The sequence below is a fragment of the Lontra canadensis genome, unplaced genomic scaffold (genome assembly GCF_010015895.1).
Source record: "Lontra canadensis isolate GAN:19392208 unplaced genomic scaffold, GSC_riverotter_1.0 scaffold63, whole genome shotgun sequence".
NCBI classification, from domain to species: Eukaryota; Metazoa; Chordata; class Mammalia; order Carnivora; family Mustelidae; genus Lontra; species Lontra canadensis.
The window spans coordinates 8,137,180-8,159,825 of NW_022631057.1; the positions used below are offsets into that span (position 1 = coordinate 8,137,180).

Consider the following 22,646-nt stretch of genomic DNA (forward strand, 5'->3'; position numbering starts at 1 on the left):
CCGCGCGGGGTCGATCGGCCGCCGGCGGCGAGGGCGGGGGACTTCCTGCTCCGAACCAGTCGGACCAGCTCGGCGCTGGGCCGCCTCCTCTCGCCGGGGGCCGGCCGGAGTGCCGGGAGGGGTCGGCGGGCGGGGACCCGACGATCGGGGTCGGGCCGAGCTCGCTGCGGGTAAAGCGACTTAGCCCGGAGTAACCGAAGAGCGGAAGCCGAGCGGGAGAGGGGGAGCAGGTACCGTCATCTGGGGTCCGGGGCGTCGAGCGCCTCCCGGCCTGCAGCCCCCAGCCCGGCCCGCCGCCCCTAACAGGTTCCAGGAGAGGAGCCGGGCAGTGCTTTCTCTGTGCCGCAGACAAAACTACAAAACGCGCCCCCGTGCAAAGCCAGCCTCTCCCTAGATGAGAGCCTTAGATGAAGGTCAGCTAACACCCGAGTGCCCATAGTTCTGAAAACACAGCGATGTGGAAGGCACTGTCCTGGCTTTGCTGACTCTGGTCTTTGGGCAGGCGTGGCAGGCTGTGTAACACGGCAGAAGAAGCTCAGCTTTTCCCCTGGAAGGAATGAGCACGGATAACCGGGACTGAATTCTGAAGGCCTCTCAGGCAACACCGGCACCACCTGGCTCCCTTTACGTGTGCAGCTGGGCTGGTGGGGGCCAGGGGCTTTCTGCCCAGGAACCAGTCTCAGAGGAGCTGAGAGACCGTCAGTCACAGAGTGCAAAGAATCTTATCTCCCCTGATGGGCCAGAACTGCGAGGTCAGCAGCAGCAGTTCCTGCTCAGAGGGATGAGATGCAGCCCCAGGCACCGGGAGGAGGAGAAGGAGGGGAGACAGAACTGCCGGCACTCTGGCCTTGCTCCCCAGCCTGGCCTCCCTTTGGCACTGATGCAGGACTGATGGTGTCCAGGGTGCCCTCCAGCTCTGAGAGCTCGCAGGGATGAGCAAGCCCCCTGCTGAGCAGAAGCCTGGAAACACAGACACACAGCCAAGGGATCTCCTTCCCAAAAAGACCCCCTCCTCCAGGGAGCCTTTCTTCTTGGCCTAGACAGTGAGAAGTGGGGTTTAAGGAATGAGGGCTGGACTGGGAGCCTGAAGACGTGGCTTTGAGTTCGGATTCTGCCATTTAGGCGCCATATGACTTGGGACAAATCACTTTTGTTTCCTCATCTATGTAGTGGAAATAAATGATACTTTGCTTCCTTCCAGACTATGGGAATCAAATGAGTCAATCATTGAGTGTTGACGGCACTGGGGTGAGCAGTGTTAAGGTTGACAAGGGCCCCAGAAAGTTTTTTGTTTCGTTTTGTTTTTTTAAGATTTTATTTATTCATTTGACCGAGAGAGAGAGAGAGAGAGAGAGAGAGAGAGAGCACAACACAAGGGAGTAGTAGGCAGAGGGAGAGGGAGCCTGCTGTCTCCCTGGGGACCTAGGGAATGCTCTTTCCAAGGTTTGTCGGTAGAGGCACCTCAACTTAGGAAGAAAAATACTCCTACTAAGTCATGTGATGCCTGGTCCTTCTAGGCACACTTCCTGAAGCCAGGGGACAGTCAAACAGCTCTAAGTCCACAAAATCCGGCAGCCTCTCTATGGATATAAAAACCCAAAGACATGGAAGGTTGGTATGAGGATGATTCTAGAAGTAAGGAAAATTAAATTAAGTGCATATTAAAGCCCCCAAAGTTCTTTGAGGGCAGGCATTACAGATTTACTAGGCTTTTTCCATGTGCCAGTTGCTGTCAATGCAGCAGTTTCCTGGGGCTTTGTAGCAAAGTGCCACAAATGAGTGGCTTAAAACAACAAAAATGCATTTTTTTCACAGTTTTGGAGGCTAGAAGTTCAAGTTCAAGCTATGGGCAGAGACACGCTGCCTCCACGGGCTGTAGAGGAGAAGCGAATCGCTCCTTGCTTCTTCCTAGCTTCTGGTGGTTACTGGCAATTCCGAGTTCCCTGGCTTTCAGTTGTCTTATTCCAATCTCCGCCTCTGCCATCGCAAGGACTCCTCCCTGTGTGTCCATGTCTGCGTCCAAATTCCCCTCTTCTAAGAAAAACATCAGTCATTACATGTGGCCCACCGAATACCGTCAGATAGACATACCTCATTTTAACCTGATTACATCTGCAAAGACCTTAGTTGCCGGTAAGGTCAGACTCTTGGGTACCAGGGGTTAGGATTAAACGTATCTTTTTGGGTACCAGAATTCTACCCACGACAATCAGCCTAGTGGCTTTGACTTCAGGGACACAAAAATGGTAAGGCTTCGGCTCCTGACCTCCAGACCTTCCCACTCTAGCAATGGAGACACACACCCAAGCCTCATTCCAGACAGACTGATAAAAATTGAAATTATGTCACCAGGAGGGATTAACTCTAATGGAGGGATTGGGAAGTCTTAAAAAGGAAGGAACATCGGGGTTGGGCTTTGGAGGTTAAGTGGAATACAGCCATCAGAAACGGCAGCCAAGCACCCAGCTTCTGGACACAGCATCAACCAAGACAGAGGGACAACAGTGGGAGGTGTTTGTGGAGGGAGAGAAGACTCATGTGTCTGAGTCGTGGAGCGCCTTCCGAGGCTGAAGGGAAAGACGGGGGACAGATAGAAAGGACCCTGTGTTTGGCTCAGGTATTACCTTTTCACCGTAGCATATGTGGAACTTGAACAAAAAGGGAGGGTTTAATGGCCTTTGAATGGGAAATGTCATAACCCTGACAGACAGCTCTGGAGGCAGTATGACTAGAGGTCAGACTGGAAGTGGGAGGCCATGCTGTGTGTAGGGGCGGGGAGGGGGCAGTAATTTTGTATAGTCCACAAAAGAAATGAAGGGGGCTTGAGCAAGGGCAGCCAGGAAAGGGGAGAAGAGAGGTGTTGGCAAGAGCTTTGGAAAGTTGAATCGTCAGGACTGATTCAACGGATTGTGGGCAGCAAAGGAAGACCGAGCCCTGGGACTCCCATCTCCCTAGGCTGAGGAGCTGGGTGAAGGCAGGTGCCCTTCCTTGATGAGACAGGGCAGCAGGAGGAGGAGCTGATTTGGGGAGGAAGGTGACTTTAAAGCACAAGGGATTCTTTAGCCTCAGCATGACTGACGTTTTAGACCTGATCATTCCTTGTTGTGAGGACTGTCCGTGAATGGTGAGATGGTCAGCTGCGTCCCTGACCTCTACTCGTTAGAATTTAAGGTCCATGAAGAAAGCCAGGAGGAGCTGTCCAACAGATAGCGGGATATAGGAGTATGGGTGCTCAGAAGAGAGCTTTGCCTGTTTTCCAGAGCACCTAGCAGAGAACTGCAGAGCAGGTAGGAGGAGGGAGGGATTCCCCAGGACAGGCCGGGGAGGGACGTGTTAATGTGCCAGATATCTGTGCCCCTGGGCTGACTCCCTGTGTGTCTCATGAGTGTCTTAAGAGCAAATGCCTTATTCCCCTCAGTATCCCCTCAACTCTACGCCTAGTAGAGTAGGTGCTCAATAAAGGTTTGGAGAATCACACTAACTTGCTTTGGGAAAGAACAGGAAGACCCTGCGGCGTATAACATTGGGAGCAGGGTCGGGGAGAAGCTGAGATGGGGAAGGGGGTTCTAAGCCTCCCTTGGCCTCCTAGATATGGCAAAAACAGGACATGGATCAACAGCAACTACCAACGTTGTTGGAAGGGGTTCACGAGGAACAATCTGGCAAAGGGGAAGATATGGTTCCTGACATCCTAGCAGTTGCGCTCCTGGGGAAAGAAGCTCTTGACCAGAGCAGAAAAGAGGCTCATGAATATTCCAAGCAGCACTCTTTACGGTGGCAAAATTCTGGAAACCACCTCCATGTGTCTGTTAATCGGAAAATGGGTGACTAAGCGATGGTATTTTTGTCGCGTCACAGCAACAGGGGTGACTTTCACCACCGTCACCTGGAAGGGGAAAAAGCAGGAAGCACACTTTTATGTCAGGCTTACCCCCAAAATGCAAAAGTACACAATGTCTTGTTTAGGAGTTTGTAAGTACAGAGCAACGCTGGAAAGAGAACCGAGAGCATAGTAAACGCAGACCTGAGGACTCCTGACCTCTGCGGAGAGGAAGGGCCTGCGAAAGCATTTACAACACCCTCGTTCTTAACATGAGTGCTTGGGATAAGGATGTTCATTTTATTGCTCTTCAACTGTACATGCGTTAAAAACCACAAGCGTGTGCTGGTTGCTTCCTCCAAGGACAATCCGTGGAGATAGGGCTGGTCACATGGGGAATTCCCTCATCAAGGGCAAGGGTTGTCAAGACTTCCCAGACAGCAGTGGGGGGAGGGGGCGTGTCTCTCCTCCCAGAACTGACCTCGGGCTCTGGAATCCACCCCCCCCCACCCCTATCTACATAGCTCATAGGTCAGCTTCTCCTTCTCCAAAGAGGTCAGAGTGGGGGACCCTGGCCCCAGAGTAGCAGGTTTGTAAATCACACCCTGACATTTCCATTTTATTCCCATTCCTGTATACCCACCGAGCAACTGAGCCATGCCTGACGACTCTTGGCAAAGGCAGAAAACAAATAAATGAAGTAATCCCACTCATACCCTAAAATACCCAGGGCAGTGGTTCCCAGGCTTTGGGTTTTCACCAACTAATATTTTTAAAATACGAATACCCAAATGGCGTTGATACCATTTAATTTTGCAAAGTAAGAACTTTAAAAAACAATGACTCCCTCCCCTGGAGCCAGATGTGTGCTGAGCCCCCCCAGCGGTGGGCCACATGCTCAGGTCACCAGAACTCTGCCTCTGGCTGAGATATCAAAGCTCAGCCCACATCCAGTTTTTTTTTCAGGAGACTGGGGGTCCAGGGACCTATGTTTTCCTCCCAGTTATGTCTGTGACTTTGAACAAGTCACTTGCCCTCCCTGGGCCTGCAGACATTGACCATAGTTTTCCTGTGCCAGGGCCCTGGGGTTAATAGAGACTCACGCTGCTCCGCCTCAGGGAACCCACAGACCAGCTTAGGAGTTTGTCTTGGGAATCCAAGGAGCTCCCTGTTCCTCAGCTCTAAAAAAGGAGCCTCAGCTGGCAAGCTTTGGGGATTTCTGAGGAGAGAGCCCCACGCGGTCAGGAGAGGAGACTGCATGGGTCCCAGCAACCTGTCCCAGTTTTCAGCAGCTTGATCACCCAGCTGGAACGAAACTGCCCCCCCACCCTGGCTGCCCTGCCCAGATCCCTGCGGGGAGTCTGACTCACTTCGTGGGGGGCCTCTGGGGCTAATATTTAACTCTGTTCCCTCCCTTCGCAGGCCCTTTAGCCCTGGCAGCCCTGGACACTGGGCCTGTCCTGATCGCCCTGCTGGGGGTGGGCTCCAGACAGACAGGGGCCCAGCCTCCTACCTCCCCCCTCATGGAGACAAGGACCTCGTGGGAAGGGAGAGGCAGCACCGGGCATCCTGAGGGCTCTGGGACAAGCAGGGGGTAGCAGGTGGCATTCAGCCCTGGGCATTCCTACAAAGGAGGGAGGAAGTCCATCTCCTGCTCACCACAGGCATCCCAGGAAATCCGCCATCCCTCTACCACCCCTACTTCTGGCCCTGGTGTTGGAGGAAGACCTTACCTTTGCTCAGCTGGGTGCCATTTGCATCTCCTTTGAATGTTTTCCCTTTGGGTGGAGATATTGGAATTCCTCAGCTGCATGAGCAGGGCTCCTGACCCCCAGCTGTGTCCCTTGGGATGGGGGAGAGGGCCTGGTTGGGCTCTCTGTGGCAGGTCTGGCTCCAGGAAAGGACAACCCCAGAGGCAGGCTGACCTAGGCTCCTGCTGTTGGCGAGCAGCTATCAAACCCTACAACTCGGGGTGAACTAATTCATGTCTCCCAACCAGGTGCTCTTTCGGCAATCCAAGATGAGAGTGTCTCCTTCTTGGAGTACATGGGGGGCTCAGTCGGTTGAGTGGCTGACTCTTGTTTTTCAGCTCAGGTCATGCATGATCTCAGGGTCCTGGGATCAAGCCACCCCACCCCCCACTCCCCAGCTGGGCTCTGCCCTGATCTGGGAAGTCGGCCTGGGGATTCTCTCTCTCCCTCTCCCTCTGCCCCTACCCCACAAGTGCTCTCTCTCGCTCTCTCTCAAATAAATAAATCTTTTTTTTTTTAAAGAGTATCTAGGGGCGCCTGGGTGGCTCAGTGGATTAAAGGCTCTGCCTTTGGCTCAGGTCATGATCTCAGGGTTCTGGGATCAAGCCTCACATCGGGCTCTCTGCTTCCCTTCCTCTCTCTCTGCCTGCCTCTCTGCCTACTTGTGATCTCTGTCAGTCAAATAAATAAATAAAATCTTAAAAAAAAAAAAAAAAGAGTATCTACCTCTTAACATTTTGTGAGAATATAATGATATAATTCTGATAAAGCATTGAGCATCATTTTTATTATTACTAAAATAGTGACTAAGTGTATGGAATCTGACTGCCTGGGTTGAATCCTGGCCTCTCTGTCCACTGGCTGTGTGACCACAGGAGGGAAGGCGGTGACCTCTCTGTGCTTCTCTCTCAGAGGGGCGTTGTGAGGGTGAAATGTGAGGGTGTGAACGGTGGCACCCGGCGTATACTCGGCGGGCTGCCAGTGGGAGCTGTTTTCGGTGGGAGGCCCAGCTCCTGGCTCAGCTGCCCCTGTATCCGGTCTGGTCTTGGGCCTCCATGTGAAAAGAAGTAGAATCATGTCTCTCCAGATACCGTGCCTCCCACCCAGGCCCTGTTCAAGGCTATGACTCCACTAGCAGCCCCCTCCCAAACGTTGCTCTCCCCTGCAAAGCGGCCCTGTGACGGAGCCTGCCTCCTCCCTCACCCAGGCTCCTGGGTCTTCACTCTCAGGAAGCGTTTGGCCCCTTTGCCCTTGCTCTGCCCACCCAGGGGATGGATTAGGTCTAGCCCTGCTGGGAGACAGGAAGGACGAGATGACGACCTCCAGGAAGCCTCTGTGCAAGTCCGTGGCCCATTCCCAGAGGGCCCTCACCTTGGGTGTGTTGAGTTGGCCCCTCGGGCTCGGGGCACCCAGGTGTTTGCTTTGAGTCAGGTCTGGGGCTGGTCTCCGGCGTTTGTAGGCAGGGTGGAGATCCCAGTCTGCCAGGGCCCCAGGTTAATAGTCGACTGGCGGAACTGAGGTTTAACTGAGATTTGGCTTTGGAAATTGGGGCCAGGCTTTCTCAAAGGGCTGAGCAGAGGCAGAGCAAGGAAACCATGCTTTGGACCCAGGCCAGCAAGGAGGAGCTCTGGGAGGCAGGGAAGGGTGGGTTTCCGTCACTGCCTGGGCATGGAGCCCAACCCCATCCTCTGGGGCGCGGACTGGCCCCATCAGGTTCTCCAGCTTCACGCGCGTGTGTTTGTGTGTATGAGAGAGATTGGGTGTGTTTGTGCAGAAGGGTTTCTGTGTATGGTTGGAGTCGTGCTCTTTGCACATATCTGCCTTTCTGCCGACTGAGCTGTTTGTAGAAGAAACCTGAGCAGATGCTGCCTCCGCTCATCCACTCAAGCTGCTGGTCCCTCAAGGGGCTGGCAGGCTGGGCAGCCCCGGGATCTAGACCCTGCCCCAGGGGGTAGTTGGCACTGCCCTTTGTACTCAGCTTCTGGTATTTATGGCGAAAAATACACTGGGAGCAGAGGACAGAACAGGGAGTTACAGGGCGGGAGGAAGGGGGACTCCTCAGACAGCTCAGCCTCTCCTGGGACCAGTGCTGGGGCCGTGAAAAAGTCCAAGGGCCCCGGTTTTATAGGCTTAGTTTAGGAGTCGCCAAGACACTGCCCTGAAAAACCAGGCTCTGCTCTTCCCAGAACTTTGGTCTCTGCTCCATAGAAGGAGCACATGGGAGGGCAGGGAGAGAGGCTGCCCCTTCCCCCCATTCCACTCCAGCAGGCTCGCACCCCTCACCCTCTGGGTCCAGACATCAATGGAATGGAGGAAGAACATGACCTAGAGGATAGATCACTGTCCAGCCCACCTCGAGGCCAGTGGATCTAGAGGATATGACCTGGAGGATATGACCCGTCCAGGAACCTGAGGAGAAAATGAGTGGGAGAAGGGGGCATGAGGGTGGAGGGGGCATGAGGGTGGAGAGAGCAGGGGTCCAAAGGACTGAAGAGCCCCAGGGGCTGCGATGGGGAAAGGAGCCACCTAGTGGCCAGACGTAGAACTGCAAAGGTGTCCCCGCAGGCGAGGCCTGGGTCCCGCGCAACTCCCGCCCGGTGCCTGTGGGGCCCGGGGAGGGGCTGAAAGCACCCTGACCTCTCAGTCCAGAATAGTCAGGAACACCCAGCAGCTACCAGGGAGAGGTGATCCAGGTTTGCAGAGCAAGGGAACTGTGAAATCAAGAGAGACGAGGGGTTCTGAATGGAGAGGCCCATCTTGATGGCTGGCGTCATTAGGAGGAGCTCGGGCTGCAGCCGAGGTTAGGGTTCAGGTCATCTGAGCAACCTGGGTGGTTGAGGGGATGCTGTGTGATGTCACTGGGGCTGAGCAGAATGGGTCCCAGAGGGACTTCAGCAGACAGCTGCCAATTCCTTAGACCTCCGTTCGGGACCCTGAGCTCCTGCCTGGAACCACCCTCATCCATCTCTCCAGACTCCCTGTCTTCTCTTTCTTCTGAGCACTCACAGCCAGAGCTACAGAAATGACCAGGACCCTGCTTTTTAATGGAGAAGCTGTGATGCCTGGAGGCACTCTACAGGTCGGGGAAGCTGAGCAGGGCTGCGGCAGGGGGCCAGAGGGGAAGGTGCTGCCACACCTCTTCCTCCCCAGCTCAGCTAGCTGGGGTCTCTACCCTGCGAAGGGGAGGTCTTCAGACACGGCTGTGTGTCCTCTCAGGTGTCTGTTTAATCCCAGTTCCAGAGGAAGGCACTCAGGCTGGAGGGGAGAGGTGGGAGCAGGATGGGAGGCTCCAGAAATGCAGGGTGGGAGGCAGAGAGGGGAGCCAGGCTGGAGGGAGGAGCGGGAAGCAGAAGCCCAGAGCACAGAGCAGCAAGCCGGCCTGTAGGGAAAAAGAGGCAGAAGCCATCTTACAGATTTCCCCGTGGGATGTGCAGTTCTGGGACTTCTCACCCCTAGCACCCTGCCCCCTGCCCCCGTCCAGGATGACCATCATCCAGGAGGGCTTGTATAAAGCCTCAGCTTATCAGCCCAGGGCCCAAGCTAAGCTCCCCATCCCTTTTGGAAGCTCTACAGTGGCTCCTCTCCCTCAGCTGGTTAATTCCCACTTCTGTGCTTTCCTGGCACCTCCGCCTTGAAACAGGCCCTTCTCCTGTACCTGCTAACCCTTGCCCATCTCTTCCTCAGAGAGCTCAGGGCTCTGGAAGGCCTCCTGTGCCAGGGCAAGGCAGCAGGCCTCAGCACTCTGTGGGGCTTTTATGTGGCCTAATGTTGCTGCTTTCTCTAGCAATTTCCTCAGGGGTGGCAGGGGGTGGTCTTGTCTTCTCTGAATGGAACCCCCCGAGGCCAGGGACTCTGGTTTGGGGTACTTTGCCAGGAGGTATTTTTAAAAGCTTAGACTCTGAGAAAGTCAGAGCTGGAGGGCCCTCGGGGATCATCCAACCCAGTGGATCTCAAGGTCTTGGGAAGAATCACCCAGATTCTGGACCCACCCCCGGAGTTAGTGATTCAGCAGCTCAGGAGTGGAGCCAGAACCTTGCTGGCGGTACCGGTACACCCTGACTGAGAACCTCATTCAGAGAACACTGATCTGATACAACCTCCAGCTTTGGAGATGAGGGGAGCAAAAACTGCCCCAAACCAGAAATGATCTGCCCGAGGTCTCCAGGGGCTGGAGCCAGGACAGAGTCGACCCAAGCTGACCCCCATCAATGCACCACACTGGGCCTGACCCAGTGGCCATCGTCCTAGAGCTCCTATTGTCTATTAGAGGCTGGTGGGCCCCAGAAGAAGGGAGCTCGTCTCTAGGTACCTCTACTGTGAGGTTGGAGACTTGGCGGCGTCAAACATCTTCTTCCGGCCTTCCATCCCGGACATGGCCTCCACGTTCTTCCTCCAGTCGCCCACCTCCACGGGCCGCTCCTATGGGGGGCCACACACACATGTCGGAGACCAAGCAGGCCGGGGGGGCAGCTGGGGGCCCTCCAGGCACCAGAGAAACTAGGTGAGGGAAAGTCAGCCTCTTTGACAAGAGGAAATCCCAGCACCCCTGCCCCACGGGTGAGGCCCAAGGACATATTTGGGGTAGACAAGGGACAAGCTGAGGCTTCACTGGAAGAAGGAAGCTGTGTCAACTGGGAGTTCTGGATGATCGCAATGGGATGCCGGGGTCAGTTCCCACCCTGGTAAACCACAGCCCAGCCTTGCCTCCAGACCCATGCCAACCTCCTGGTCTGGTGCTCAAGGCAAGCTCAAGGCCACCTCTTCTAAGAAGCCTACCTCCTCCTAAACTGGCTCATTTTCCATTTTACCAGCATACAACCTGCCATTTCCTCTCTCTATGAAGATCCTTGGGCCGGAGACCATATCTTTCATCCATGTTCCTTCTAGAGCCCATCCATTCCGAGTACATATATCGAGTTCAATCAGCTCTGAGTGATTTGTTGCTGAATGAGTGATTGAACTCAGTTCTCCAATGTCTGTGCTCATGTGTCCAATGGCCACAATGACCTAATGACCTGCTGCCTTTTTTCCCCTCTAGTGACAGAGGGCACTATCTCCCTGGTCACCCTAATTGCACATTCTCTTCACACTGGGTGCTGTTTCTACTTTCTTACTCAGTCTCCCTTCCTCTGGGTCCCAGTTTCCTCCTCAGATTGAGAGCAGCCTGAGGGAAGGGAGCAAAGAGATTCTCTTTCTCCCAAAGAGAATCACAAGACTTCATCACTCCAAGAGGGTTCTAGAATGTTCTATCTGGCTGCCTGGCCTCCAACAGGAGCTCCTGCTTGAGGCTATGTGACGGAGTGACAGGTGATAGGACAGGGGGTGAAAGGTTCTGAGAAGAAGGGTCCTCACCTTCTCTGTGTCTTCCTTCTTCACTGACTTCAGATTGGCCCGCAGATCCATAGACACCTTGTGCTTGGAGCCCAGTAGGGCCCGGAGCATGGCGTCAGCCGAGACCCGGACCCGACGCAGTGGTGGACGCTTGAATTTTCCACGGAGGTCCAGCACTTTCAGCTTTAGGTCCTTAATCTGCAGGTGGGAAGGAGCAAGGGTCCAATGGCGAGGGAGCACCCCAGAGCACCCTTCCTGAGGGTCTCAGACTTCTAGGGTTCCAGCCAAAGCTATACCCCACATTCTCCAGCTTCCAGGCCAGACCCTCTGGGACACTCAGACCCACCCATCCTTTTTGGAACAGCCACAGGTGTTTGTTGACAAATGAATGAGTAAATGGACAGATAAAGCACATCTCTGTCATGGTAACGGGAATAGATGGGGCAGCCCCACCAAACTCAGCACAAGTCTGGCTTGGAATGCTCTTCGCAGTGTGGGGCTGCTTCCTCCTATCCCTGTGGCCCATTCCTGCTTCTAACTAGTCCCTCCCCATGAGCCTTCAAAGCAGCTCATTGAGAGCACAGCCTTAACCCAGTCAGGTGGATAAACCCCCAAGTCCTAGACCCCTAGGGGGAGTTCCCAGGGTGCTATCTCTGGAGGAAATTCTGGGGAGATTAGTGATGCCGCAAATCATCATTCCTGATGGGGAGAAAAGGGAAGAGAGTAGTCTCTGATCCCTCTCCATCCCCTCCTCCCTGCTTGAACAAGCACCCAGGAGCAGCCCACCAGAGCAGCAGGAGCTCTGCCCTCCCGTGTTCTGCTCCACCACATGGAAGGAGAGTCTGCACGGAGCTCCTACTCCCACACCTCACGCCAAGGGAACGCTGAGCACAGCAGTGGGGGTAGCGACCAGCCCTGGTCCCCCAACCACCACTGTGTGACCCAGACCAAAGTTCTCAGCCTCTCTGAACCTCAGCGTCGTCCTTTGTAAGGTGCAGATAATAGCACCTGCTTCATCCAGAAGCGCGTAGGGAGGATCAAAGGATGCAGTGCACATGAGAGCCATCCACAAAGGGAAGAGGTTATTAACCAGCATGTGATTGTTGGCGTGGGTGAGCAAAGAGGGCAGCTCCTCTTAGACCGAAGAGCCTGGGTGGCAGGTGGGGAGGAAGTCTGTGCTTTTCATCTGTGTGATTATCCTCTCCCTGCCCATCTCCAGCCCTATGGGGCCGGACTGGAGGAACCAGAGCTTCCCACGTGGTCACTTGCCAAACCCTGCAGAAGGAAGGGGACCTAGTCCGCAGCTCCAGCATCAGTGCCCATGCCCTGCCCCCACCACGCAGCCAGCCTGGGCTAGCCATGCCCCTCCCCTCCTGCAAGCTCACCTCCCTGGTGTTGTGGAGACATTTGGCCTCAATGTCATATCTCTCCTCATCCACCACCTCCACCTTGGCGTGCAGGTCCCGGCACAGGTCCTGGGGGAAGCAAGGTTCGTCGCACAGGAACAGAAGAGGGGAGAGGAGTCATTTGGACCCCAGCCTCCCTTTCTGCCTCCTTGCCCGGTGCCTTTGCAATACCTACATTCTGGAAAGGAGCTGAAACACCCCTTCGCTCTGAGGTTCATGGCTGCTAAAATCTCCCTGCATAAACCCTTTGTTTTCTGAATGTCATCGTTTTCTTTAAAAAGTTTTCTTACGACAAAAAACAATATAAGCAGGGGCACCTGGGTGGCTCAGTGGGTTAAAGCCTCTGGCTTTGGCTCAGGTCATGATCTCAGGGTCCTGGGATCAAGCCCCGCATCAGGCTCTCTGCTAGGCGGGGAGCCTGCTTCCTCCTCTCTCTCTGCCTGCCTCTCTGCCTACTTGTGATCTCTGTCTGTCAAATAAATAAATAAAATATTTTTTTAAAAAATAAGGAAATTATAGAAAACTTGAAAGCTAGGTATTAAATAAAAAGAATAAACTATAAATAACAAGTGTTGCCACCGGGGGGAGGTGACCCTTGGTGACATTTTGGGGTATTTCCTTCCAGTCTCCTTTCTCTGCAGCCGCTGTCATTCAAACAGTTATCTGTGTTTTTCAAACATTAAAAACCTATTTGTAGGGGAAGGACGGACATGTCCCGAGGCTCCCTCCCTGCACTTGTGAAATGGAATCTAACTAAAGAAAGGAAGGAAGGAAGGAAGGAAGAAAGGAAGGAAGGAAGAAGGAAGGGAAAAAGGAAGGAAGGAAGGAAAGACAGAAAGAAAGGGGATCTACCAGCACCACCCCCCAGAGGCCTGTGCGAGGACATGAGACCATGAAAGGGAAGAGCCCCTTGGGAAGGAACAGAGACCGGAGCCCCAGTATTAGTGCAGGCTCCGGACGCCCAGGCCCGGGGCTCAGCCCTGCGGACTCACCTGCAGGGCACTGAGGGACAGGCCTCGGGTCTGCAGCGTGGGGATGCGCTCAGCCAGATAGCGGGCCTTCTCCGCCTCCCGCTCCTCGTGCTCCTGCTCCCAGCACTCCTTGGCCTTGGCCAGCATCAGGCTCTGCACAGGACAGAGCCTGCTGAACCATGGGCCCAGGGCCCTCACGCTCCCCATCCAGCATCAGGGCTCGAGGGGAAGGAGGACCCCCGGCTGGTACCGGCTTGGCCCCTGGCACCATGTCCTCTCGTGCTGGTCAGGGCCCAGAGCAGGCAGCTCCGGGAGCATGTGGATGAGATGGTCCCGAGGCCTGCAGGTATGTATGCGACCCACAGGTGCACCAGGTGAGAAGGAACCCTGGGCCACCACACACAGTGTCTCTAGGCCTCCGGAGCTGTTTTCCCTCACAGTCTTCTCCGTAGCCACTTCTGGTCTGTTTCAGCCCACAGAGCTCCAAAGAGAGAAACTCTGGCCAAAATAAAGCAGGCCCTCTGGCAGCCACCAGTGGATGAACGCCCGCAAACTGGTCACTGCCTTCCCTCAGGAACCTGGGCAGGAGCCAGGTCTCCCTAGTTTCAGGTTTCCACTCAGCGACCACCTGGCTTCAGGCAATGGCCAGCCTCCCTCCTCAGCCTCCTCCCTTTGGCCTCCTTCCTCTTCACCATCCCCTGACCCTCCACACCACCACAGAGTCTCCACCACACCCCCTCTGCCTCCCACTGGCTCTCCCCTGAGAGCCAGCACAAAGCCTCACCTTCAGCAAGAGCTTGCGTGAGGCCGTGATCTTGGACTTTCTCTGATGGTGAGAAGGAGAGAGACGGGTGGTGAGGTAGAGGCTGCAGACGGGAAATCTGGCCTAGGCCAGCGTGCGTGTCCTCCAGATTCACAACCATTATACCCAGAATCCTCGCCCTTAAAAGGTCCCCCATCTTTGTGATTTAACCCCTCAAATTCGAGAAATGCTGTCGTCAGTGACTGCAACCTTGACCTTGACCTTGACCTAGAGGCTGAAGCCCTCACTTTCAATCCTGGTTCCAGTGCTGGTGGGATCCTGTGTGAGTCACGTGACCTCGATGGCCACCTCCTTCCTCATCTGTAAATAAGGACGCCAAGACCCACCTTCCTCAGTCCACAGAATTATACAGACAGAATGACATCATGAGTACTCGAGTCCTTTGAAAGGCATGAAACAGACGCTCTGCACGGTAATATCCCAGTACCTCGATGATCTATCATGTCCAGAAACAAGCTGTGAATTTCACATATCAGGAAGTATGTCTTGTTGTACATTACAGCTTTTTTTTTTAATGTCAACACCATCCATCTTCGTCTTTCTCAGGTATAAAAACATTGTTTTCTCTTCTTACTAAAAATACTTGATATATTCTTGCCCACTATGTATGCTCTCACAAGTCTTAGCTTGTGGCAGCATCCCCCCGCCCCCCTGCCACCAGGGGAGAGGCGGGTAAGGAGCGCTGCTCAACCCCTAACTAATGAGGCTGTGAGGCCTTCTGAGCACTTGTAGCTCCTCCCGACCATGGGCTGTCGATTCTGGCTGCTGCCAGAGAGCAGAGGTCTACTGGAACTGTGCTGTGCGCTAGGAGGGCATAGTGAGCAGGCTCTAAGGGAGAAAATGGGGGAAGATGAATGGGCTTCATAGTTCATGCATGGGATGTGGGACTTCCACTCCCACTGTTCAGAAGGGTTTGTTTGTCCCTTCCTCTCCTAAAGCGGGGTTTGGGCTACGTTTCAGGTTAGGGTGCTTGTGGGAGAAGTGGCCTATTGCCACGATCATTACCACCCACAGTTTACATCCTGTCGTGCACCCATGGCAAATGTCCATTGCGGTGTTGTTTCCCCGCCTCTTGGTGAGCTGATGGGCCACCTCGTTTGACCATCGATCAATGGCAACTCACTTTAATAGGAGCCTCAGCAAAACTGAGAAATTCATATGGCTATTGAGAAACGGTGAGCTGGATTCTCTCTGAGAATCTCTGTGCCAAACGTCCCTTTTGTCAGGGCTGCTGATTCCCACCCTTGTCAGATCAGAGCCCACAGCCCGATCTCTCCAGTTCCTGATCTTGCACGGGACACAGGCTGTGTTCTCAGCAGCCTCGATAAATCAGGACTGTTTCAGGGTCAGCGTTATCTGAGACCTGAGGGACGAGTAAGGACACCTCTTTGCTCCTCTCTCGATGTTTGGTCATTGGGCAGGGGTAGAATAACCCAATGGCAATCCCTTGTTACTGGACTGACTCTGTCCAAAACAGGATGGTCCCTCGGGCCTAGACAAGTGATCAAGAATGGTAAGATACCCCAGATCTCACTTACCTCGCTTCAGGCATCCATCACAGGAAGGACAGGAAGAAAGAGCAAAAGACAGACTGTGAATAATGCAGAAGACATAAACAACAACAGAACAACATGGACAAGCTTGGGCAGTGGTGGTGTGGTGACAACCACACACCAGAAGGACAGCAGGCATCAGGCAGGGAGACCAGCTCAAGGGTTCCAGCAGAACAGAATACAACTTCGGTGGCCCTCTGGACTACTGGGTTCTTGCTCAGAGGCGTTAGCCATTGTAAGTTGGGGTGGAGTGGTGGAGGTTCAGGGAAGCCTCAACATGGGAAAGCTTCCATCCCTGGCCTTGTGGGCAAATTCCCAAAGCTTTGTTCATCTGTTGAGCCAAATCATGACCTGGCACATGCATTTCATCTGGCCTGTGCAGACACGAACTCTGTAAGAGGCCACAGAGGTCTTCCCTAGGCAACCTGGAGCATAGGTTCTGCTCAAAGGCTAGGAGGACACGTGGTGACACAGGGGACCTAGTACTCAGGACTGTTTCTATGTGAGAACCTGATCTCCTGGGGAGCTGCTTCGGGGTTTGAACAGATGGAGCCTCCCCTATGGGGCTGAAATCTGCAGCACAGGGGGTGCAGGGGGGGTGGGGCTACTTACACTTCAGGCATGGTGGTGGTCGGGGAGGCAGCACCTGGGGGCACAAAGCAAGCAAGTTGTAACTCCTGCCTCCCAACCCAGCTGGGCCCTGGTGCTGTGTCAGCCGCCCGGCCCAGGAGAGCCAGACAACAGGAAGAAGAAATCAGACAGAATGGATTCCAACAGGTCCAGGACAAGAAAAATATTTGTCCATTGATTCTTCTTTTCATTCATTCACTCATTCATCCATTCACTCATTCATTCCCTCATTCGCTCACAAGACAGAGAAAAATCTTAGAAATGCAAAGAAGCACTCTAAGAACTCTAAGAACCGTAAGTGGCTCTGTTGGACAGGTACGTAGGGCGGGGGTCTGCGAACTACAGACCCCAGGCCAAATCTGGCCCCTCCGGCCTTGTGTTGCGTAAAGGGTGTAAAATAAAGAATATGCAATAGAACATACAAAACCTAAAATATTTACTATTGAGCCCTTTCCAGCAAAGTCTGCCAGCCCTCGTAGGGAACAGAATAGAATCCATAGAAATCTGTTTGAAATGTGAGGTCGTGGGCCCTCCACAACGTGCTAAGTTTAGAGTCTGTCCAGCGGACGAGGGCGTCCCTAAAGTTGTGCGAGAGGGGAGAATCCCAAAGAGGGAGAGCACCGAGCAACGATGGGACGTAGGTAACTGTCATTTGGGCCAGCTCCAGGGGGCGCTCTTCCCGCGCTGGGCCGTGTCCTTGCGCCAGCATGGGCGCAGCTCGGGAGCTCAGTGTGACTGACAGCCCAAGGGTGGGGCGGAGAGGGGGCCCTGCGCTGCACCGAGGGGCTTAAACCAGCAGGCCGGGCAAATCCTGCCGTCTACTCTCATCTTTATCTGACCCTCTCCAGGCCGGTTTTCCTCTCTGCAAAAATCGGGGTGAGATAAATTGTCGTCCACTGAAAAAAGCTCTTAAATGCTTCGTTCAAACCAAATTTTACTTGGAAGCAAAACAAATTCAAGCAATGCGAGCCAACGCCACAGGCTGAAAGGGGTACCTAGGAGCCCGCGGCCTTCGGTGAGGACCCCGGTCTGCGGAGCACAGTTTGAAGCCTCCTGACTGGGTTGTCCTGGGGCTCCCTTCACCCCTGATAGTTGGGGGACCCAGGCCAAGAAGGGGGTCCTTGAGGTGGCGCAGGGGGACATCCAAAGCCAGACCCCACCCACCATCTCGCCTGGGCCTGGACAAAGAGCATTCCCGTAGAGGGTGGGGTTGTGCAAAAGATCAGAGGAAGGAGAAGGACAACTCTGGCGGGAGCAGGTGTGCGAGGCTGGCATCCCGAGCTGGGTTGTGAGGTGAAGGATGGGGGAGACATGTATATGCGTGGGGAGGCAGGGGCAGGGCGTGCAGGGTCAGGAGTTAGAATTTGGCCCAGGAACCTGGTTTGGTATTGGGGGGCGGGCAGAATCTAAAGGATGTTTGTAAAGTGGCTCAGTCATTTCATTCCAGAGCCACCTCTCTCCTCTCCCTGTGTGCCTGTGAAGCCTCCTCCCCCAGCCCATGAATGGGGCTCGGCCACCTGTCCCGAGTCTCCCCCATCTGTCAGAAAGCTGTCTGGGCCTCCCACCTCTGCCTCTGCCTCCTGGGGAGGGTGAGGACTGGGGTGGAGAAGGGGGAAAGGGAGTGTGACCCCAGAGTCTCAGCTGTCACCCGGGGGCACAGAAGGAGAGGTAGGATCCAACCCATAAATTCCCCAGATATTTGGCTGAAATTAGATTTTATGACCAGCTGTTTATTCTGAGGGCTCCACTCCTCTGAAGACAAGCAAGTAAGTCCAAAAAGAAACACGAGCTGGTGAAGAAACACCTCCAGGTCCTTCTGTCCATCATCACCGCCCTGCCATAATGCCAATCCCCAGGGGGCAGCAGGTCTCGGCTGAGTGGGGATGTGCCTCCCCCTTGGTGGGCATTTGGCCATGATCACGCCTCCCTCAGAGAGCCCACTGTCACCAGCATGGGGCCCTCCTGGCCCGGGCCAGCCTCGGTCCCCTGCCAAGCTCCAGGGCCTGCCCCCCAGCTTGCCCCCTGACAAATGCCAGGCCCCGGGGTCCCCAGCCTGTGCTCTGATACCCACCAGATGGGACCCCTTGACAGGTCCTGTGGAAGACAAGCAGAAACCTGATAAGAAGTCAGGATGCAGATAGCAGCAAATGTGAGGTCGGAGGGCTCGCATTCCATCTCCCCCACAAGTAGCAAGCGAGGAGATAATTAGAAAATCCACCGCTGGAGGGAGGGAGTGAAGGATGGCCAGGGGTTGACTCAGAGCTGGGCTTTCCCTTCCCTGAGGCCCTGTGGGGTGGACTAGGAATATCAACTAGCCTAGGGGACTGAGGCTGAGCCTATGAACGTCTGTGTGCGTAAGGATAAGTGTGTAAGTGAATGTGTGTGTATAGGGACAGGAGCCAATCTTTTTCACACCTGATAATCAGGGACACAAATTTCTGGTTAGGCTCATGTTCTTCCCTCTGCTCCCCACCCCCTGACCTTGGACCCCAGTTCAAGGGCATCCCAGTCCTCTTTGATCATTAGCAAGCATTATATTCCCACACCCCCCACACCTTCCATCTTGAGCTCTTAGCAGGAAAGCCTAACCTCAGAGCCACTGTGGGGTCGACAGTCCCCCAAATCCAGTGGCTCGTACTGTCTGTCGTCCACCCCACCCCACCCCCGCAGCCATGGCTCCCAATATAGAAGGTGCCCCTCTGTTTTGCCTTCACAGACTCTCGTGCCCCAACCGCAAATGCTGTCACCATTGGCCTTCCCTCTAGAGAGCCCCACCAACTACTTTCTACTCCTTGGAGCCAGGAGCAGTGGACAGTGGGGCTGGCAGTCTGCCCACAGCGGCTCTTGCCCTGCTATATAGGTGGGTGGGCAAGGGGAGCCAAACACGTCCCTCAGAGACAAAGAACAAAGAGGCAAGATGGTTTCCTCAGTCCGCAGGGGCTGGGGACTGGTCTTCGAGGCTCCCCCGAGTCCCACACACCAGAGCCCCTTCTTTGTCTTCTGCTGTAGGCGTTGCCCACCTTCATTGCTCGTCAGGCTCTTCCTAAACTTCCAAATGCAGCCCCGCCACCCCTCCCCACCGATTCCCAATGCCACCACCTTCCTCTGTGCGCCCCCTCCCTCCGGGACCTGCTGGGAAGCCTGGGGTATAACACAATCCACCAGGCTCTACCCTGGGACCCCTTGAGCAACCTTGTGGGCAATTCTGCTCCTGGCTCTTAGCCTGAAAATGGGCAGTGGAGATATTTACCTCCAGTTACAGTTTTGCAGGAAAGAGGTCATTCCTAAGGATAAAGGACTGTGGGAGCATCTTAGGACCATTCCACCGGCAAACCCAAATGCACAGGCCATGGCATAGGTCTTCCTTCTCCAAGCCCTGTGTCTTCTCTAACTCAAGCCCCAGTTTCTCTCTCTGGGCTCGACCTAGATCCGCAGTTCTGGGCTGCAACCGCTTACCTCGTTCAGGTTCTGGGAGCTGGGCTGGCCTGTGTCTCACCGAGGACCGCAGACTGTGAGGGGCAGACAGAGGGGAGGCTATGAAAACTATGGGCCACAGCAACTGGCCAGTAAAAATAGAACAGAGCCGCTGCCCCTCCCACCCCCTCCCACCACACACACCCCCCTCACAGAGCAGACACACACTGCAGCACACACCACAGACCCTCCCTGAAGACACGTGTGTCCAAGATCAGGGTTCACATAGATCCTGTGCACACAGAGGCCACCGACTGAGTCCAACCAGCACCCACCTAGGGGGACGCCAGCTGAAGAGGGGAGAGAATGAGCGGCCAGACTAGAGGAGGCACTGAGCAGCGACAGCGGGACCAGTGCATAGCCCGGGGCTCTGGTTGGGGGGGCACCAGGAGGCTTGGGGGGCCGAACAGGGGCTGGGGGAGGGTTAACTGTCTCGCTGACCTACATCTCTCACAAGGAAATGTAGAAATCAGATCCCTGAGCCCATACTGCAAAAGCCTAAGAGGGCTAAAGACTAGATCTGGGGGTTCTCATGTGGCTCTGGTCCATGGGCCCTAAGAGTTTGCTTGGGCTTGGGAGTGATGTCAACAGCACGGCAGGCGGACTCCAGCGAAGGTTCCTGGGGCTGAGCCGAGGGGGTGGTCGCAGCAGCACCCACCTCTATGCACGCAGAGTTCTGAGAGTCTGTGGACGCTCTGCACCCCCCTCCAAGTGAGCTTCTGGGAATCTAGGTTACCCGGGTTCCAAACGACACCCCAAATCCCATGCCTGGGACCCAGTAAGACTAACTCACCTTCTCCCCTGCCTTGCCCTCGGTCTCCAGCCAGAATCCAGGGGGCTGATGCCACTGGAGGCTGCACCTGTTTACTGGGTATTTTTAGGACAGTTGATGAACACATAATACCCACCCTATAGTCAGAGAAAGACAATGCCTGCTATGTTAATCCTGTGACTATTATCGTCGGTCATCTCCTGGGCTAGGCTCCCAGGCTGGGACAGGACAAGCAGGATACTGACCCCCTCTTGGAGGCCAGCCAGAGGCCTCCCAGGCAGCAAGAGTTTAGGGAGCTGGTGGGGGAGAGAGCTGGTAGACAGGGGTGTGCTAAGGAGACACACCCACAGTGCCTACGGAGGGACAGAAGGCCCCGTCCTCTGGCTACTGTCATTCTGGTGCCCAACAGAGGCCACTCCAATTCGGTTCTTCTCAGGTCAACTTGGGAACGCCCCCGTGCTGGAAGGCTGCCAGGGAGAAGGGACAGGGTCTGGGAAGTTATAGGGCTTAGAGGCATAGGATTCTGGGTGCAGGGCCTAGGATGGACAGTAAGGACAGACAACCACCAAGGAGCAGTGGGAGGTCAGAGAAGGGTGTGAAGGCTGGGGTGAGTCTGCTGGAGTTTAGAGCGTTGGCTTATCATGTTTATAATTTATACAAGAACTTTCTTACAAGAAGTTAAGATGCACCAAAAGAATGAATTATCTGGATAATTCTGTGTTTTGGAAGGGAAGCACAAAGAAAACGTTGACAAATGGAAGAACAAATGAGGGTCAGCAGGGACCACAATGAATCACGGCCTCTGAGGGCCTTGGGGTGTCAGCCATGCTCAGTCCTTAATGGGACAGAGTGGGGCCAGGATGCCTCATCCCAGGCCCCATCGACACCCCTCCACACCATGTGGTCCACCTCTCCACTCTCACTTCCACCCTAACCTGTCAGCCTCTTACCTGCTGCCTGTTCACAAGTGGCCTTCAAAAGTGGTACTGTCACCCCCTGTGGTCCTTGAACTTGACCCAGTCTTCCTTCACCTGTGGACCACTCTGGAGGCAGAGGCCTCTGGGCTTCGCCTGCAAGGCTGGTGATCTCTGGTGGGAAGATGCCCAGGACCCAGCTGAGGGGGCCACCGCTGGATGGCATTGGCCCTGGGCCCCACTCTCTGCCCTGACTGAGTGTGCTTCTGCAGACTTTCTCCTGCCTTCCTCGCTTACAGTCACCCTCCTTAAAAGCCACCCCCAGCTCAGTCCTTATCTGCCCCCTTACCATTCTCCCTGTGGAGCAGGAGCTGCGGTCCTGGGAACGCTGAGGCTGTGTCTCTTTTTTTTTGCACAGACACCCACCTGGTCAAGGGAGACCCTCCCCAGACACACAGCCAGAAATAGTCCTCATGGCCCTGTGAGATCCCCAGGTAGTACTCCCTATGGTGGGCTGAATAAGGGCCACCAAAAGTGGCCCTTGTCCTAATGAACAAAATGTGAACATGTTATCTTCTAGGGCAAAAAGTACTTTGCAGATCTGATGAAATGGAAGAGCTTGAGTTGGAGAATTATCCTGGGTTATCCTTGTGGGCCCAGTCTAATCACATGGTCCTTATCAGACTGAGGCATTAGGATCAGGGTCAGTAGTAGGACACCTGATGAAGGAAGAAAGATCAAAAAAGAGAGAAGATACTGTTATGTTGCTGGCTTGGAAGACAGAGGATGTGACCTTGAGCCAAGGAATGCGGGCAGCTTCTAAAACCTGGGAAAGTCAAGGAAACAGATTCTCCCCTCAAGACCTCCCCTCAAGAGCCTCAAGACGGAAGCAGGCCTGCCGACACCTTGGCTGTTAGGCCAGGGAGACTGATTTTGGATTTCTGCCCTCCAGACCTGCAAGATAGCAAACTTGCATTCTTTCAAATCACTAGGGTTGTGGAAATTTGTTATACCCACAGTGAGACCCTAACATACTCTGTAATGCATTGGACATTCACGAGCCCAGGACTTCATGGTTCAGGCTATGCTCAGGAGGCCAGGCAGAAAGATGGCGGGCCTGGGGGCAGGCACTCAGATCCAGTGTTCCCTGGGCCCAACAGCCCGGAGCAGACCCTCACGCATCCCTGGCCAGAATCTAGCC

The 22,646-nt window shown here is 54.7% G+C and overlaps 1 protein-coding gene across 2 annotated transcripts; it reads right to left on the bottom strand.

Moving 5' to 3' along the window:
* Positions 1 to 8,586: 8,586 nt before the first annotated feature.
* On the bottom strand, positions 8,587 to 20,608 carry TNNI1 (troponin I1, slow skeletal type). Of its 2 annotated transcripts, XM_032878243.1 has the most exons (10): positions 20,553 to 20,608; positions 19,742 to 19,794; positions 16,268 to 16,301; positions 15,641 to 15,644; positions 14,064 to 14,105; positions 13,301 to 13,432; positions 12,288 to 12,377; positions 10,924 to 11,100; positions 9,881 to 9,990; positions 8,587 to 8,950 (listed from the first exon to the last, which is right to left on the bottom strand). In XM_032878243.1, the coding sequence occupies exons 3-9, from the start codon at positions 16,276 to 16,278 to the stop codon at positions 9,883 to 9,885; spliced, it is 564 nt and encodes a 187-aa protein (XP_032734134.1). In that variant the 5' UTR covers positions 16,279 to 16,301; positions 19,742 to 19,794; positions 20,553 to 20,608; the 3' UTR covers positions 8,587 to 8,950; positions 9,881 to 9,882. The 2 variants fall into 2 exon arrangements, with proteins under 2 accessions (XP_032734134.1, XP_032734133.1); XM_032878242.1 differs by lacking the exons at positions 15,641 to 15,644; positions 19,742 to 19,794; positions 20,553 to 20,608 and having other exon boundaries at positions 14,064 to 14,109.
* Between the last annotated feature and the right edge of the window lie 2,038 nt (positions 20,609 to 22,646).

What these genes read in the sequence shown, in the direction of transcription:
- TNNI1 (XM_032878243.1), bottom strand. An exon ending in GTCTCCACAACACCAGGGAG is followed by an intron (nt 11,101 to 12,287) that starts GTGAGCTTGCAG and finishes TCCCACCTGCAG; the next exon opens with ATTAAGGACCTAAAGCTGAA. An exon ending in AGAAGGAAGACACAGAGAAG is followed by an intron (nt 9,991 to 10,923) that starts GTGAGGACCCTT and finishes GGCCCCCCATAG; the next exon opens with GAGCGGCCCGTGGAGGTGGG.